General features: G+C 54.9%; 1 protein-coding gene across 8 annotated transcripts in view; it reads right to left on the bottom strand.

The window, feature by feature from the left end:
- Positions 1–1,063: 1,063 nt before the first annotated feature.
- PRKCG (protein kinase C gamma) overlaps positions 1,064–18,429 on the bottom strand; it is a 20,691-nt gene continuing 3,325 nt past the window's right edge. For 4 of the 8 annotated variants that reach the window (XM_034672378.1, XM_034672373.1, XM_002927953.4 and 1 more), the window contains 16 exons: positions 16,943–17,025; positions 13,373–13,484; positions 13,096–13,227; positions 11,795–11,951; positions 10,957–11,091; positions 10,571–10,658; positions 10,272–10,301; positions 8,452–8,604; positions 7,925–8,113; positions 7,080–7,171; positions 6,938–7,000; positions 6,556–6,694; positions 5,475–5,555; positions 3,706–3,813; positions 2,260–2,400; positions 1,064–2,021 (listed from right to left, as the gene is read on the bottom strand). In XM_034672378.1, the coding sequence (XP_034528269.1) occupies positions 1,833–2,021; positions 2,260–2,400; positions 3,706–3,813; positions 5,475–5,555; positions 6,556–6,694; positions 6,938–7,000; positions 7,080–7,171; positions 7,925–8,113; positions 8,452–8,604; positions 10,272–10,301; positions 10,571–10,658; positions 10,957–11,091; positions 11,795–11,951; positions 13,096–13,227; positions 13,373–13,385 (1,710 nt within the window). In that variant the 5' untranslated portion in view covers positions 13,386–13,484; positions 16,943–17,025 and the 3' untranslated portion in view covers positions 1,064–1,832. Of the gene's footprint in view, positions 2,022–2,259; positions 2,401–3,705; positions 3,814–5,474; positions 5,556–6,555; positions 6,695–6,937; positions 7,001–7,079; positions 7,172–7,924; positions 8,114–8,451; positions 8,605–10,271; positions 10,302–10,570; positions 10,659–10,956; positions 11,092–11,794; positions 11,952–13,095; positions 13,228–13,372; positions 13,485–15,522; positions 16,903–16,942; positions 17,026–17,939; positions 17,972–18,429 lie in introns of those variants that run through there. The other 4 variants (XM_034672372.1, XM_034672375.1, XM_034672376.1 and 1 more) reach the window with 4 other exon arrangements.

An 18,429-nucleotide genomic window follows, 5' to 3' on the forward strand; every position in this document is an offset into this window, starting at 1 on the left:
CGGGGTCCCCAGAGCAGCAGGCGGGCGCAGAGCGGAGCCGGGTCCTGCAGCCGCCGCGGAGCCGGGAGCCGGGCCAGCGNCCCCCCCCCCCCCCCCCCCGCCGTGATGTCAGCGGGGCCACTCTTAAAGGGGCAGGCCGCCCGCCGAGGGTCGGAGCGGGGGCTGGGGGCCGCGGGCAGAGTATGGGGGTACTGCCACGGTGTTGGGGAAACCAAGGAGAGCCCCAGCATCCAACTGGAACGAGTCCCGGAAAAGCAAAAGCTGCAGGGACGAAGAGACACCGGGGCTCCCCGAGGGAGCCTGCGAAGCTTTGGGGCTCATTCCCCTCCGAACACACAGACGTAGGCACACCATTCAACTGGCCTGCCCGGGTCCGGGACTACATTTTCCGTCAGCCCTGGCGGCGAGGGGCCGCACTTGGGGGGAAGGGTCCGCCGCGGTGTCTGCTGGGAACTGTAGTCTATTGGGATTGTTCTTTCCACCACCCCCACCTCCCCGCCCCCGCAAGTGGGTCAAGGCAAAGAGGCCCGGAGGGAGCGTCAGCCTGTCTTCTGCCTCGCTGGCCGACTCTTAGGCTCACAGGCTCGCTTGTTTGGTTTCTCTGGCGTGGGGTCTCCCAGGGGTCTCTCCAGGTCTCTCAATAGGAGGCTTGCCTTTCATCTCCCCTCTCAGGACTGCCCCCACCCCCGCCCCAGTCTCTGGGTCTCAGTGTGGGTCTGTGAGCTTGTGCATGGCTCCGGGTGAGTAGGTGCATGCCTGTGTCTCTGTGCCGGGGGTCTCTACCTGACAGTGGTCTGCGTGTCCATCGCTACCTCCTTCTGCACGTGCCCACTTCGGTCCTCTCAGCGGCACTCGTGCCTCTCCCCATGCCCGGTCTCTGCTCTTTTCCTCTGGCGCTGTGGATACCTTCTCCCCACTTTATGGGTCTCTGTGCTTTCCCTCTCTCTCTGCCGCCCCGCCCCCAGCCTGTGTGTGTGTTTCCGTGTACAGTCACTGTCCCACCTCCACACCCCCCTCATTCTGCAAGCTTAGAAGAAAACATCCAAACACTTCAGCATCAGCATCCCAAATTTATTCTCCAGCAGCTGTGGCCGGGTGGGAGAGCCAAAGAGAAGAGTGGGCCCGGGGAGGAGGAGAGAATCCCGGAGAGTGGCAGGCACGAGGTGGGGCGGGGGGAGCAGGAGGGAGGAGGGGTTCCGAGCAGGACTGGAGCCATGCACCTGGCAGGCGAGCACTGATGGGTTTAGGGTGGGGGCGGCTAGAACAAAAGCTGATTGAGAACAGCTGGGGTAAGAATCCTTCATACACCCCAGGAATCCCTAGAGTGTAGAAGGGGAGCTCTGGAGCATGGGGGCACAGCCTCCCACTTACTCCAGAATGGAGTGGAGGGGGGATCAGAAGTGGGGGTTTGTTCTGAAATCCAAGTCTGGAACAGCCCACCCCATGAGACTATTTCCCGGAAAGCAAAAAAGAAAAAAAAAAAAAAAGAGAGAGAGAGAGAGAGGCACGAGGCACGGATTCTACCATAATGGAGTCTAGAACCCCATGGAATTGGGATAATGGTGGTGGTTCTGGAACCTGGTAGAGGACAGTCCAGAACACTGAGGTGGGGGAGAATCCAGGGCTCAGCCCAGCAGAATCTAGAACATGGTAAGGCTCTAGAGACTGTGTGGAGTTTAGAATGCCAGGAACGCTGGGGAAGGGCACCTAGCACCCACAGGGCAGAGGCTAGAATGCTGGGGAGCAAGATCTAAATTGGAAAGGGGGTGAAGAGGGGGCTAAGGCTGGTGCGGGGAGGGAGCAATGGGGACACCTAGTGGCGGCAGGAGAGATTACATGACTGGCACAGGCGGAGGGCTGATGGGGCTGCGGGCATCTGGGTGCACGAAATCCGGGTTCACGTAGGTGAAGCCTTGGAAATCGGCCTGGTCGATGCTGGCCAACACTAGGCGGTCTGGCGGGGTCAGCGCTGGCGCCGCCCGCGTGAAGAATTTGTCGAAGTTCTCACCGCTGCGTCCACACTGTGGGAAGAGCAGGGAGGGAAAGATGAAATTCTCTTTGCTCCCTGGGTGTCCCTCTGTGTCCCCTCTGTCCATCTCCTGTCTCCTTTGGAATCTCTGCACATTCTTCATGGCCTCTGCATCTCCCGTTAGGGCATCTCCACAGAGGGAGCCCCACCCCACCTCCACATATAGGAACTGGAGCTCCTGGGTACCCCCACCCTGAGGGACCAAGATGTTTTCCTGCAAGGTGGCTGACCGGACGGGGTCTGAACGGAGGCGCGATCTCCAGTCGTTCCAGGCGCTCCCAGTCCATCCAGCGGAAAAAGCCATGAGCACGGATGGCGGGCTCCCCGTCTGGCCCCGAGCCCAGGCGCTTCGCTGGGTGCTTAGTTAGGAACTGTGGAAAACACAGAGACAGACAGACAGACAGAGTCCCGGACAGGGATGCACAGAGAACAAGCAAGAGAGAAAGACAAAAACAGAGGAACAGAGACAGAGCATAGAGACCCAGAGAGAGAAGAACAGCAGGGGGGAACAGGGGTGGGGGAGGCAGGGAGAAAGAGGAATGGGGGAGAATAAATGAGAATGCGATAGATGAACTCCAAACCCAGAGACAGAGAAAGAGAGAAAAATCAGGGCATCAGGGTGCGAGGGACAAGAAACCCAGAAAGAGGAAGCGGACATTTGAAGAATCCCCAAAAGGGATGGGGGAGAGGGAAGACAGAAAGAGAGAGAAGGAGGGGAAAAGGGAGGGATGAAGGAAGAGAGAGAGAGGGAGAGGGAGAGAGAGAGACCGTGGTTGGAGACCCAGAGCAAAGGGGGAATGAGATCAGAGAGGGGTTAGAGACCCAGGGGAAGGGCAGAGACCCAGAGAAGGTGGGAGATAGAGCAAATGTTGGGGGGAAGCAGAGATGCAGAAAGAGAGGTTAGACATTCAGAAGACAAACCCCCAGAGAGACGGGTAAAGGAAAGATACGATATGAAGGCAGAGACTCAGAAAGAGAGGAGGAGAGTTCCAGAAAGAGAACAGAGACCCAGAGTATGTGTGTATGCCAGTTGGGGGAAAGAGGGGAACAGACACCCAGAGAGAGGGGGACAAAGATGCAAGAGGTGGACAGAGATCCCCAGGGACACAGAGAAGTGGTGGAGACACAGGAAGCCCCATTGAACGTAGATGGAGGCAGAGGTAGGAGACAGAAGCCAGAGAGCGACAGTCAGAGAGAATGGAGACAGGAGCCAGAAGCAGAAGGGTGCTAATGCTTGTTGAAAAGCTGCCACGGGCTAGGCTCTTTCTCCTGCACTAACTCCACAACCCCATAGAGGAGGCAAGCTCCTGCGGGTTCAGTGGCTTGCCCAAGATCCCACAGGAAGAGAAGTGGCAGGAGTTAGGTTCACCTGACCCCCCCCCCCCAGTTCTGGAGAGGCAGGCCCTGGCCTTACAGCACTCCCTGCAGGGAGCTGGGGAGGGGGTGCAGCAGAGGGCAGGAGACTAGAGGCCATCCTTGGACCAGAGGAGAGAGCAGAGCAGTCGATTAGCGTTCTAACGACATCTCTGTATTACACAAACTTTTCCGGCAGATGGGAGGGAAGTAACTAGAGGGTGGGAGCCTTTTTCTAACGTACACAGAGCCACTGCATGGGAAGCTCAGGATGGGGGGGGGGCACAGGTGTTGTCTGTGACTGGGGGTCAGGGGGCTCTCACCCCCTTGCAGATCGCCACGGCTTCCCGGGAAAGTGACTTGGGGTAAGTGACAGTTTGTTCCATGATGGCCTGAAACAGCTCTTCCTCATCCTCCCCGTCAAAAGGGGGCTGAGGAAATAGAGGGATAGAGTCAGAGACCTGACACACCGCCTCTCCCCATCTTCCACACCCTCAATACCCACCATGAACACGAATACCCCCCCCCCGACATCTTAGGGAAAAATCGGACCAAGCCACCAAAGCTTTCTCTCTCTCCCTCTCAGGCTCTCTGGTTTCCTCTCTCAGAAGCACCAGCTCTCTGCACCTCCTTGCTGTTCTGTCTCCCTGCTAGGCAAATCAGCAGGGCGTTAATTAGACAATATGTCACTTAAATAGAAGAGAGACAAAAAATGCAGGAAAAACTGTAAAAGCATTCTCTTGGTTGGATGAGTGGCTTCCAAGCTCTTCTGGGGTTAGGAAAAGCAATTCCAAGGCAAGGACTCATCTCTTTCTTTCTCTCCCTTCCTTCTTCCCTCCCTCCCCCTCCCTCCCCCTCCTTCTCCCTCCCTCTTTCCTTCTTTTCCTTCCTCCCTTCCTCCCTTCCTTCCTTCCTTCCTTCCTTCCTTCCTTCCTTCCTTCCTTCCTTCCTTCCTTTTTTTATTTTTTGGAGAGCGTGCAGGAGCCAGGGAGGGAGCAAGTGAGGAGCAGAGAGAGAGAGAGAGAGAGAGAATCCCAAGCAGGCTCCATGCCCAGTGTGGAGCCTAACACAGGGCTTGATCTCATCACCCTGCGATCATGACCTGAGCTGAAATCAAGAGTCAGATGCTTAACTGACTGAACCACCCAGTGCCTCCCAAGGGAAGGATTCTTAATGTGGGGTCTAGGAAGTCTGTTTAAACAATTGAGGGGGGGGCGCCTGGGTGGCACAGCGGTTAAGCGTCTGCCTTTGGCTCAGGGCGTGATCCCGGCGTTATGGGATCGAGCACCACATCAGGCTCCTCTGCTGTGAGCCTGCTTCTTCCTCTCCCACTCCCCCTGCTTGTGTTCCCTCTCTCGCTGGCTCTATCTCTGTCGAATAAATAAATAAAATCTTTAAAAAAAAAAAAACACAATTGAGGGGGTCCATGAGCTTGAACAGGGGAAAAAGTACCTCTTCATTTTTTAAAAATTCTAACTGAAATTTAGCATTCCCTTATAAATGTAGGCAAAAACCACAATAGCAGTAGCTGTGATTTCATCACCAACAGAAATCACAGCACATTAGATTTGCAGATATCTCAAAATGTTAGTCATCTCAACTTCAATATTACTGGTAGACCTTCCTATTTATTTCCCATCACTGTGAGATATTACTATTTAATTCATTAATAGGAAATCACATATATGTCCACATCCCAATGGTTAATATTTACTTAACTGTATACTTTTAAATTAAATTTATTTAGTTAGCTGAACAAAGTTAAATTAAAATTTTAAACTTTTGATAGCCATTTCAATGTGATTTGTTTCCTTTGTAATCCCATTATTTTATTTCATGCATTTAAACACATTGTTCTGAGATGGGGTCCTTGGCACCAAAAAGTTTTAAGAACCTCTGGCCTATGGGAAAATAGTGCTTCAGGACCAAGGACAGCACTATCCAGGCAGGACGTCCCCAACTGCTTAGCACCCCTCCTTAGGTGGCAGACATCCCTTCCTAACCTGGTCCTTTGAGATAAAGGCCATGGAACAGGTGGCATCCCTTGCCGTGTTGCCTTTAGCCAAGCCAGCCTCTCCCCAGCTTCCCTTACCTGTCCTGCCAGCATCTCATACAGCAGAACCCCAAAGGACCACCAATCCACAGACTTCCCATAGGGCTGGTAGGCAATGATCTGGTGAGAAAGGACGGAAGTCAAAGAATCATGGTTTGTGCTTTAAGAAGCCTAAGTCCCCTTCTGACTTCACCCTCTGGGAACCCAACCCACTTTAAGTGTTTTCAATACAAACTCTTCCCACTCATACCACTTAGGCCAGAGCTCCATATTTTTGGAAAATTCAGAAACAAAATTTACCTACGTAGAACATTCCTTTGGTCCCCAAAATAAAGACTATCTAAGGACCAAGTCAGAAGTTCCACCCAGCTAGAGTATTTAGGCAACCGGACCCCCTGCATAAGGAGAGGGTGCATAGGGGCTAAATTTCAGAGACCAGAGAGTCTTAAACCTGGATGCATTTAAGATTCATCTAGGAGGCTGTTCTAGCCCTTAGAATTCCAGCCTCAAGAGGTCAGAGTCAGAGTCAGCAACATGTGTGTGTTTTTCAAAATCTCCCCGGGTGAGTCTGATCCCAGCCATGTTTTGAAACCACAACATTGATTTCCTGGGCATTAGCACTGAATCACTCTGAAAGACTAAGAAGCGCACCACCACCACCACCTCCGACTTAACCGAGAAAAGTCAGGACCCTCCATCTACTTATATACAGTCAGATCATTAGCTCCACCTCCTTAACAAACTCAGAGTATCCTCCCCCTTCCTAAAATATTCAGGAGACAGCCTCCACAGGCCCAGTGTTCCGGGGGCACGGGCCCCACCCACTCAGTACACTGGGAGTTGTCTCCGCCTTCTAGAATAGTCCTGCAACAGGTCCTGCTCTCAGAATTCTCGGGAGCCGAGCAGTGCCGCTCTTTTAGAACTCCCCCCACCTCCGCCCGCTTCGCCAGCTCAGAGACCCCGCCCTATCCACTCGTACTGCAGAGCGCAGGCCTCTCCGCGCTGCTTGCTGCTGGACGGCCCACGACTCGACTCGTGCAAAGACCCCAGGGTCAGGACCCCCCACACTCTGACCCCCCGCGAAGTTGCAGGGCACCAAGAGCAGCACAGGGAAGCTTACCTCAGGGGCTATGTAGTCTGGGGTCCCGCAGAAGGTGCGGGTCGTGGTCCCGGGGAAGACGTTCTCCTTACACATGCCGAAGTCCGTGATTTTGATGTGTCCTTCTGCGTCCAGCATCACGTTGTCTAGTTTCAGGTCCCTGGGGTTGGGGGGGAGGCAAGGGCAGAGTTCCAACGGCTGGCGCAGCAAGGTTTAGTTTTTTGTTTGCTTGTTTTCTTTTAAAGTAAGCTCTACACCCCACGTGGGGCTGGAACTCACGACCCCGAGATCACCAGTCGCTCGCTCTACACGCTGGGCCAGCCAGGTGCCCCTGGAGAGGCGGGTTTGATCCCTTTCCCTCCAGGGGCCTGACGGCCTCCAGGGAAAGGCCCAGACCGCTCACCGGTAGATGATGCCCTGATTGTGAAGGAAGAAGAGGCCGATGGCGATTTCCGCTGCGTAGAACCTGGAGAAGGGGGTGGGGCGTCAGAGGTCAAAGGCTGGGGCCCCCTCCCCCCACCCCTCCTCTCTCGGCCGAGACTCACGCTGCATGGGGCTCCTTAAACTTGCCCAACTGCTGGATGTGGTACATCAGGTCGCCCCCCGTGACATACTCCATCACAAAATACAGGCGATCCTGGAGGGGGCGGGGGGGGCTTAGAAGAGGGGACACGCTGACCAGAGGGCAGGACGCGTCCATTCCCGCGACTCCAGACAAACTTGGAAGGTTCCGGATCCACAGTCAGAAACCCAGAGCAGCGGGGAGGTCCCGAGGACTCTAAGCCAGCCGCCGCAGAATCTCCACCCGCCCTGTCCCCTGCTGCTCCGAACTGGTCCGCCCTCTGCGAATGGATGACTGAGGCCCACCATTCCCTGGAAACCCCAGGGACACCGCCACCTCTTCCCACACCTCCTCACGCAAACGCAACCTTGACCACCTGTTAAGAACCAGAGGTGTTTCGGGCCTCACTGGCAATGGCAATAACTTTGCCTTACGTCCTGGCTACGTTTATCCAGAGCTTTTGGAAGGAGTCATGCCCTCTCAAACCTCTGGCGGTCCTCACGCCTTGTCCCGTCCCACGATCTGGGGGACACGCCCCGTGTCTGACCAGACCTTCTCTCAGAATCCAAGAGTGACGGCTTCGTTGGTTGGAGCCCAGCGGTTGGCAGGCCACTCGGAAGCCGTTCTCCTCCCCGCACTCCCTTTACTCAAAACTCCTTCGCTCAGAACACACCGCACTCAAGACCCCGCTGGCTCAGGCCACGCCCAACAGGCTCCCATCCCGCCGGCCACTCCCAGTCCGCGCGGAAGGTTATTTTCCCTCGCCACAATCACAGCTTCCCAGAGCAGATACCTGACCTGAGCCAGCCTCTGCACCCCCTTCCTCACCGGGGTCTGGAAGGTCGAATGCAGCTGGGTGAGAAAGTGGGGCCGGCCGCCCGGGCCTCGGCCCCCCAGGGCCAGCACTCGCTTCTCCACCAGGGTGCAGTCCACGTCGTCATCCTGAACAATCACGTCTTTCTTCAGGATCTTGATGGCGTAGAGCTCATCGGAGCCCCTGCGCTCAGCCAGCATCACCTAGAGACAGAGGCCCAGAAGGCCCAGTCCATCTTGGGAAGGAACCCAGAGACGCAGGTCCCTGCCCCTCCCCTTCAGGGACATGGAGAAAGGGAATCCCAGGTCCTCCCTCTCTCTCTCAGGGGACCAGGTGCCCTGATTTTGCTGAGCACTCCCTCAGGGAAAGCACCTGAATCTTTATGCCTGTCGTCTCAGGGGCACTCAAGGGTCCCCTAGAGACCTCTTTGGGGACTCAGCTGCCTAGTGTCCCTCCCCATGTACCTCTTCCCTAAAGACCAGGAATCTGATCTCCCCCCAGACACCCTCCCCTTTCCCCCCCAGACCCCCAGGAATCCAACCTTCCCAAAACTGCCTTTTCCTAGAACCATGAGGAAGCTGAAGTCAGAGATGTGCAGACGTCCAGGGCTTGTCCCAAAGAAACAGCGCTTGGAGTCGGTGGGACTGGGGGATGGGGAAGGGATGGGAGACGAAGAGGGACCCATCCGCACCCGCTGTGAGAAAGGGGAGAGACCCAGAGGCAGTCAGACCCCAGACTGGGATAAGGAGATGCCCCCAAGAGAGACAGCATCCAAGAATGAAAGGGATGGGGAGAGACAGAGAGAAAAAGAAAGTTGCCTCTGTCCCCCTACCTCTTGGCTTAAGAACTTACACTGATTTTCCACAGCCTCGAGGGCTGATCATTTAACTAACACTCAGATTACTATATGCCATTAGATAACCCTGTTATCACCCCCCCATTTTATTTTTTATTTTTAAGTAATCTCTACACCCAACGTGAGGCTTGAACTCATGACCCCAAGATCAGGAGTCTGACGCTCCACCGACTGAGCCAGCTGGGTGCCCCCACGCCACTCCCATTTTCGAGAAGAGGAAATTGGCACAGAGACATTAAATAACTTGCCCAAAGTCACACAGCAGATTAAAAAGCAGAGCCAGAAATCAAAACCCATTAAAGCCGGAGACTGTGTCTCCCTCCTTTTTTGTGTCTTCAGCATCGCCCAGCACAGAGGGTGTTGAACGGAGGAAGGTCAGTGCTGAGCGGATTTCCTGCTGTTCAACCTTCAAAGCACACCCAGAGTCTGAACACCTTTACCACCATTGCTTCCTGCTCCTCCCACCTGAGTCTCCACAGGGCCTCCTCCCCTCTTCCCCTCTGCCTCCGTCTTATTCTCTACACAGAGCACTTGTCCTGTTCTGACCTAAACCACTTCAGGCCACCTTGGATGCGCCCACGTCCCCACTCCATCTCACCCAGTTTAAAAGCTAAAATCCTTCCAGTGAATGCCAAGTCACACCCCTTCCCTCGCTGACTTAATTTCCTACCTTTTCCCCACCCTCTCCCCTCTTCAGCCCCATTGTCCTCCTTGCTGTGCTACAGACACTCCCGGCCTGCTTCCACCACAGGGCCTTTGCACCTGCTCTCCCCTCCGCCTAGAAGGTTTTCTGTCCTTCAGCCTGGAAATCTGGTCTCCCTCTCCAGCGCCTGGAGAATCCTGCACTTCCTCCTGGACTCACCCCCCCCAGGAGCTTTCCCTGGCTCTCCCGGGTTGTTCCAGCTTCCAGTACTTCCAGTGCCTGAGGCTACTACCTCCATTTTCAAACACATTCCTTCTGGGCAGATGTCTCTATCTGTAACTGTCTCCACTTTGAAATTGAAGCTCCCCAGGGAATGGACTGATTCTACTCCCAGAACAGGGGCTGGTTTATGTGACACCTCAGGAAATAGGTGTTGAGTGAGCGAGAAGACGAGAAGATGAATGGAGGAGAGAAGGCCACAGTGATAAATAGAAAAACTCAAGGATCCGTTCAGGTGTCACCTCCTTTGGGGAGTCTCTCTCTGGCCCCCTCCGCCCTCCCCCCTCCCCCAGGGCTGGCTTATTGCCTCCTCTAGGCTTCTCGGTGCCCTGGGCTACCTCTGATATAGTACATCATCATGGAATTTAAGTATCCGTCACTGTGTCCCGACCTGGGGGACTTAAGGGTCAGGTTCACCTCTGGGGTGCTAGGTTTACTCAGCAAGCACAAGCCCGGCCGCCAAGTCTGTGCGCAGCCCATGTGTGTGGAAACGAAAACAGGTATCAGGGGAGGGAGACGTGGGGAGAGACATGCAGACCACAGGACTGAAACTGTCTCTGTTCCAGGCCTGAGCTCTACTCACCTCATACAGTTCCAGTGGGTAGTTACAGGCCTGGGGGAGAAGAAAGCCAGAGTCAGAGCCCCTAGGGAGGGAGGACCTTGCCCTAGAGCAGAGGGTGAGGACTCCAAACCCCCAAGCCATGGGAATGGATAGGAACTCTAATTCCCATCACACCCTGGGGCAGGAGTCCCCTAGAAAAGCAGAGGAAGGAGCCCCAGGATCTTCTGGGAATTGTAGTCCCAGGACCCATGGGCAACCAGCCGCTCTGAACGGTGAACCGCAGGGCTGGACTCCCCCCGGGGGAAGCGGGGCCTGAGTACCTCAAATTTCTGGAGGAGGCTGCAGTTGTCAGCGTCAGCCACCGGCACATTGTAATACTCGCCCTCCTCCTGGTTCAGTAACTTGTACCTGACATGCAGACGGAGACCAGGGCGGGGCAGGAGGCGGGGTGGGGGTGCCCCCGAGGGAGAGGCAGAGGGATCAGAGGCGGGAAAGAGACACAGAAAGAAAGACACAGAGATGGAGAGAGAAGGAGTGAGATAAGGAGAGAGGGACAGAGTGGGGGGACACAGGGGGAGAGAGGGCCAGGGGCCGGGGGCGAGAGAAGCGCAGGGAGGCAGGATGCTGGTGGTCCGGAGGAGTGAGACCACACACAGACGGAGACGGAGAGGCCAAGGCACAGCCTCCACCCCTGCCCGGCCCTCACCAGCCGTCCACCGGCGCCTTGAGCAGCTCCGAGACACCGAAGGACATGGCACCCATGAAATCATTGCGGGAAGTCCGGTCCCAGTCCCACACCTCCACGCTGAGCCGGCGCTCCACGTCCCCCGGCTTCAAGTTGCTGCGGGAAGGGTGGGGCGGAGTGAGGGTCCAGCTCCCCACTCGCCCGGCTCCCCCATCCTTGGTGCTGGAGGAAGAGAGGCAAGCCCTTCTGGGGTGAGCTGGGGTCTGTTACTGCTCCCTAAAGTGTCCTGTCATCTCTGATCCTCCCGAAGGGGGTCTTTCCCAATATCGGGACCTTGAGTACATCTAGACAGCTCGCAGTCTCTCTCCCTTCCTCCCATATTCTTGGCTCCTTTCCATCCCTGAGTCCTGTCCTTTCTCTCCAGATCTCTCTCCTATCTGAATCTCTTTGCCCGCTCCTTCCTCTGGGTCTCTGTCCTTCTGTCTTTCAGTTAATTGGCTTCTCTTTCTCTTCCTGCCACCCACCCACCACCCCTCTGCTTACACCCCACCTCCCTGCATTCTGTCTGTGTGTCTCTTTGGGTTTGTGTCTCTTCTGAACACCCTCCATCTCTGTCTCACTCTAAAGTAGTGGGCTTTGATGGAGATTAAATGCACGGATATTTCTCCCTTGGCTTCTGTAATTCCATCCTTCTCTCTCAGTCATTCCATTCCCTCTCCCACCGCCTTTCTCTGCCCTTTTCTTTGGTTCCCTCTATTCTAACACCTCCCACCGTCTGCTCTCCGGGGTCCTGTGGGCCACAGAGACCCTCAGATCATTCTCTGACAGCCATCACAGCATCCCCTGCACTGAGGCTCACAACACAAAGGTCTCGTTCCACACAGGGTTTAGTGTGGCTTTCACTGTTCGGGTCTTCTGTTTCGTCAAGTTCCGAGGGTCTGGGATGAGCTTCAGCTTCACATAGGGATCAGACAGACCATTGGGATCCATCGGGATGAGGTTACGGGCCTCGCCAACTGAGAGGAGTGAAGGAGGGTATACCAGGTTAGAGATCCAGGAAGAGGCCCCTAAGTCTCCCCCAGTGGGCAATCAAAAACCCAAGCTCTCAGCCTTTCTCACGACCCAGGTGTCTTTGGTCCCTTACCTCTCCAGCACCTGGAAGACAGGACCTAAAGCCCTTTCTCCAGCCAGTGACCCAGAAATCAGACCCAGAGCCCTCTCCCCACTGAGGACCCCGGAGTGAGAACCCAGGCCATATCACCAACAGTAATCCCTAGCCTCCCTCCCAATTAGGTTTTCTCTTCTCCTTCCCTCTCAAGGAACTTGATTTAGAATGGCCAGTAAGAGGGGCTGAAATGGGGCACCTGGGTGGTTCAGTCCGTTAGGCATCTGCCTTTGGCTCAGGTCATGATCCCTGGGTCCTGGGATCGAGCCCTACATCCAGCTCCCTGCTCAGTAGGGAGTCTGCTTCTCCCTCTCTCTTTGCCCTTTTCCCTGCTCGTGTGCTCTCTTTCTCACTCCCTCTCAAATAAATAGATAATTTTTTAAAGATTTTATTTATTTATTTGAGGGGCGCCTGGGTGGCTCAGATGGTTAAGCGTCTGCCTTCGGCTCAGGTCCTGATCTCCAGGTCTTGGGACAGAGCCCCGCATCAGGTTCCCAGCTCAGCAAGGAGTCTGCTTCTCCCTCTCCCTCTGCCTCTCCCCCTGCTTGTGCCCTTTCTGTCTCTGAAATGAATAAAATAAAATCTTTTAAAAAATAATTAAAAACAAGATTTTATTTATTTGTTGGGGGGGGGGGGAAGCAGACTCCCGGCAGAGCAGGGAGCCCCATGCGGGACTCGATGCCAGGACGCTGAAATAATGACCTGAGCCAAAGGCAGACGCTTAGCCGTTTAGCCGACTGAGCCACCCAGGTGCCCCAATNAAAAATTTAAAAAAAAAAAAAAAAAAAAAAAAGGCGCTGAAAGTTGCAAGAGTCAAGGCTAGAATTTGGAAGGGGCGTGGCGGGATGGTGCTCAGCCTCGTGGGGCCAGGCGGGTGGGCGTGACCCGCGGGGGCGTGGCCTTCCCTGTAGGGTGGGGCGCGCAGCGCAGGTGAATACCTGGGGCCCTTGCCCTGGGGTAAAAGGGCGGGACCAGACAAAGGTGCGGGGCTTCACCTGTGACGTGTATCTCATCTGCCGTCGGTGCCCGGATTTCCAGCTGCAGGCGCCCACGGCGCTCGGTGTGGTCCACCCCGCACAGAGAGGGCACGCTGCGCACACAGCGTCGGTGCACGTTCATCTCGCAGCCTGCGGGGACGAAACCGGAGGTAGAGGGTCCGGCCGCCCCCCACTCCAGACTCCATCCTCCAGCACTACCCGGAGCCCAGACAGTGCGCTTGGAAAGGGGCCCCGGAGCGCCAGGCTCTGGCAGGAGCAGCCGGCGGAGACTCACAGGAGCATTTCATGCCCTGGTGCACCAGCCCGTAGAGGAGGGAGCCGCAGTGGTCGCAAAAGGTGGGGCTGCTGTAGCTGTGCAGACGGAACTTGTGCTTGTTCCGGGGGTCCTGCAGGCAGAGAGGAGACGTCAGGGGGGCCAGGAGCGGGGAGCCCTAGCCCCCTGGGAGAGAAGCCCTTTGAACTCTGCCTCCTCTACCTTGCTCTCCCAGTCTGCTGCTCCACTGCACTCATTCACTCTACAGTATTGAGTGCCTACTGTGTGCCAGGACTAGCCGTGAACAAACAGATAAAAACTCCTGTCCCCATGCAGTTTACTTTCTAGTGGAGGGAGACAGAAAATAAACACTGCCAATAGATAAAATAGTATGACGGATGGTCGCAGGTGCTTTGGAGAAAAATGAAGCAGGAAAGGGCATCGCCAGGGGTGGGGATTGAAATTTGCAGAGACTGATTACAGAAGGCTTCACTAACAAGGTAGCATTTGGGCAGAACCTGAAGGAGGTGGGGGCTCCTAGCGTTCTATAGTCCCTATGCTCCCCCCACCTCCCAAAAGCTGTTCTGAGGACTTGTGGGCCACGATGAACTCCAGATCATTCACTGTCAGCCTCTGTCAATGTCTGCCCACTGATGATGCCTTCTCTGAGCCCCTTGTGAGATGGAGAACATGACCTCTCAGTTATAGGGACCTCTCAGTTGATGAAAGACCAAGGGTAGGGGCGCCTGGCTGGCTCCATGGACTCTTGATCTTGGGGGCACGAGTTCAAGTCCCATATTGGGTGTAGAGATTACTTTAAAAAAGAAAAGACAAGACAAGAAAGAAAGAAAGGAAAAAAGAAAGAAGGAAAAAAAGAAGAAAGAAAGGAAAGAAAGAAAAGAAGAGAAACGAAAAGAAAAGAAAGGAAAGAAAAAAAGACAGACTAAGTGTAGACTTCATAGCAGGGCCTGGCATGCCAAATGTGCTCAGTACTGTTATTTGTGCTGCCGTGGTTACTATTCATGATTTTATTGCAGTCTCCACATAGCCCTGGGTTTAAATAAGAGCTGGGCCATTTACCAGCTGTGTGATTTGGGGCAAGTTAGTGTCCAGTTTTGAGCCTCAGTGTCCGCTTCTGCCCAGTGGAAATCAACAGTCTGTACCTTGAAGCAATGCTGAATGTCCAGAGTCCAATTAAGTGTGAACTTAGGACACCAGTAAAGCATTCCTTCCCCACCCCTGGCAATGTCTGAGTGTTAAATAATTTGGTATTTGCCTTTTTCTAGGAATGCATTGCGAGAGCTATCACTAGGGTGAAAATTCAGGATATTCTTGGGCTTTTATTTATTTTTGCAGTTGAGCGGGGATTCTATTTTGAATGACACTTGGGGGGCGGGTAGGGCGAGATGATCTCTTTCAGTGCTCCGGGCCTCTAAAGATCTTCAGCTGACCCTAGCTCAAAGGGTGCCCGCTGCTTTAAGTGACACACTGTGTGAAGCTCTCTGCAGGATGCCTGCCTCCCAAGCTCCACCACACCACAGACAGAAGCTGTTCTTATTCTCAAGGTGAAACGACTATTAAAAAGGAGACAGTCCTGCAGCTCCAGTTCGAGAGATCAGCGTCCACATTTTGACTCTGCCCACTACCCAGCTCTGCGGCTTCCCCCCACACTGCCCTTTGCGGAGACTCAGCCTTCCTTCCTATAAAATGGGGCGAGAGGCCTCCCTGAGAGGGGTCTCATGGAAATCATGCTTGCCAAGCCCTTCCCCCTTCTTTAGCCCTTGATCCAAGTGACTTTACAGCAAGATCAAAAGCATTAAGAAGAAGAAAGAAGAAAGTCAGAGTGAGGTAGAGGAAGACCCCTGCCTTGGTTTTTCCATCTGTCCCTTCATTGGTAATAGCAACAACCGTACACGGACAATAATCGGTATGTTGTCTCTTGCCATGTGCCAGGTACCATGCCAAGCGCTTGACTCAGTTAGTCCTCAAAACGATCCTGTAAGGTAGGCACGGTCGTCATCCCCATTTTGCAGATGAGGAGCTCAAGAGGTGCAGAGAAGTACGTGAATTTTGGGGGGGTCACAGAGCCTCTCCGTGGGGGAACTGGGATTCAAGCCCAGGTGTTTGGCTCCGGAGCCTCTGCTCCGATGGGGACAGGAACCACACCTCACCTTGTATGTTGTGCAGACACTCTCCTGTGCTGTCTGCAAGATAGCTGCTGAGCGCGTGCAGTGAGCGCTGGATAAATCAGAAATGGTGTTGGGGGTGCAGGTGGGCAGGCAAGGCGGCTCATCAACGACATATATGGATGCTAGTAGACAGTGGAGCTCAATATATGTTCTATGAAATCATACCCTCTATGCAAACTTCAATTTTCTTCCCCTAAGCAGCTGGCAAAATGTCCCATGGACTTCTGGAGCTCTCTCTGTCCCTCTCTCTCTCTCTGTCTCAGGTTCTCATTCTGTCTCTTTCTTCATCTGCTAATCGTAAAACTGGCTCCAACCCTACGTCAAAACCTGGGCTAGACTCTCAAGCCCCCTGGCTTCATTGAACTACCAAAACAAGCCGGGGGAGGTCGGGATTTATATGCTGTCCCACCCAGTAGTCACTAACCACACGTGGCTGTTTAAATTTAAATCAGTTCAGATTAAATGGGGTTTAGGTTTCCGTTGGCCAGTCATGGTAGCCCCCCCAAGTGCAATTCTAGCTATCGAGGTGTGGCCGGTGGCTACCATCCTGGACAGCATAGATAGAGGCTCCGAGAGAAGAGCCCCACAGCCAGACAGAAAGTGAAGGAGGGACCAGGAATGGGCCACAGGGTCGACTGTTCTTGTAAGTCGTGGGAAGCAGAGGGAGGGAGAGAGAGGTTGTGTGTGTCTGTGTGTGTGTATGTGTGCGTGCATGAGGGATCTTGTATATGCACGTGTGTGTGCTCATGGGGGATATGTGCGTATACGTGCACCTGTGTGTGTGTGTGTGCTCATGTGTGTGCATCGAAGGGTCTCCCTGGGCGTCCTTCTTGGCATCTCAGAAATCCTTCTCCATATCTACAATTTTCTATTCTAGCTTGTCTCTCTGGGTATCTGCAGCCCTGCTTCTCTGGGTTTCTTGTCTCCGTCTGTCTCTCTCAGCTCCTGTGGCTCACCTTCTCCTCCTGGGCTGCTGTCTCTGTTCCATGCCTCTCTCTCTCTCTGTCTGGGTCTCCAACTTCTTCTGCATTTCTGAGATTCTCTCTCTGTCTAATCTCAGTGCCTGCATTAATAGTTATCTCTCTCTCTGTCCCTCAACTCTCCATATTTTTAATCTCTTGACCCCTGGATGACAGCCCCACCCCTTCCAACTCTCGTCTTCGGTCCCCTCACCCCTGCATCTTCTCTGTCCCCCACTTGTGTCCCCAGCCTGTCTCAGCCCCCTCTCATTTCCCCTTTCCAGGCCAAGGGCAGGGAATCTGGGCCAGACTAGCTCCCCCTATCTCTCCAGCCCCCCTCCCCTCCCAGCCTTAAAAATAGCAGGAGAAATTGGGACGGACGCCGAGGGGGTGAGGGCGGGGGCGCGGCCCAAGGAGGAAGAATCAGGTGTCCGGGCACTCACATCCGTCTGGGGGCCCTTCCCAGCGCCTGGACACTCGAAGGTCACAAATTCGTGGCATCGTCGATGAACCACAAAGCTGCAGACTGAAGGTGAGAATCACAGAGACACAGGGACAGAGAGAGAGCCCAATGGACAGAAAATCAGACAGAAACCCCTACAGAAAGAAAACCAGAGAGAGGGGGGCCCCAAAATCAGGAGAGTTTAATAGAAAATCAAAGGAGGACCCCAACATGGAGTAGGGGAGGGAAACCAGGAGACAGAAATTCAGGAGATGGACTCAAAGACAGACAGAAACAGAGACACAGAGCATCACAGAGCAGAGAGACCCCAGTGCCTACACACAGCCCAAGGGAGACACAGACGCAGAGAGAGACCGAGAAAGACAGAGACATAGGGACACAGAGAAAATAGGATCCCATCGACAGCCACAAGCCCACCGAGGCAAGAAAGCAAGAAAAGAGGCAGGTGGAGGAGGAGAGAAAACAGAAATGTCCTCCGACAGAACAGAGAGAGCAGCGACTTGGGCAGAAGTGAGTCTGGGGGCCGCTGCAAGCCTCCCCCTCCCTGACTCACTCTGTTCTCAGCAGTAGCAGCTGGTGCTTTAGGTTGGTGACCCCACCCGGCCTGCCCCTGCCTAGGACTGTTGGTGTTGTCATGGCGACAGCAGCTTGGGGGGGGGCTCTGACTTCGCATCTCCAGCCCCCCCTTTCAGCTCCCCTTTTCCAAATCTCCCTGTTCCCATGGCAACAGATTCTCCAAATATCTGTCCCCACCTGGAGCCGGCCGAGGGAGGGGCCCCCAGCACCACCTCCGCGGTGGCCCTGCCATCAGAGCTCCCCCCACACCACAGGCTGTGTCTCTGCCACACCCCCCCCCGCCCTGGGCTCCCCCGCGCCTCTCTGGGGACCAAAGAACACGTGTGTCAAGCCTCCTGGGCTGTGAGGCCCCAGCCTCCACCCTCCTGAGGGTCCCAGGAGTCTGAGACCCCAGCTCTTACCTTGACATTGCAGGCCCTGTTTTCCAATTCCCCTGCAAAATCAAGGATCAGAGGTCAGTGCAGAAAAGGGTACTCGGGCCTCCCACCTCTGCCAGCCTTACTGCGTCTTGCTCCCTCCTTGAGCAGGACCCCAGCTGCTTCTTGTTCTAGAACCCAGAAATTCTGGCCCTCTTCTTTTCTCAGACCCAGGAGCCCAGGCCCCTGGCCCCTCCTCCCTCAGACCCAGGAGTCCAGGCCCCCGGCCCCTCCTCCCTCAAACCCAGGAGTCCAGACCCCCCGCCCCTTCCTCCCTCAGACCCAGAAGTTCAGGCCCTTAGACCCGGGAGTCAAGGCCCCAGCCCATCCTCCATTAGAGACCCCAAATTACAGGCTCTCATGACTACAGCTCTTTTATGGACCCAGGCTCCTGGGCCTCCATAGCTTCCCCCACCCCTCCCAAGGCTCCCTGTCCTTGGGCTCCCCGCCCTGGCTGGCCTCTGAAGGGCTCTTT

The sequence above is a fragment of the Ailuropoda melanoleuca genome, chromosome 12, assembly GCF_002007445.2.
Source record: "Ailuropoda melanoleuca isolate Jingjing chromosome 12, ASM200744v2, whole genome shotgun sequence".
Taxonomy (NCBI): domain Eukaryota; kingdom Metazoa; phylum Chordata; class Mammalia; order Carnivora; family Ursidae; genus Ailuropoda; species Ailuropoda melanoleuca.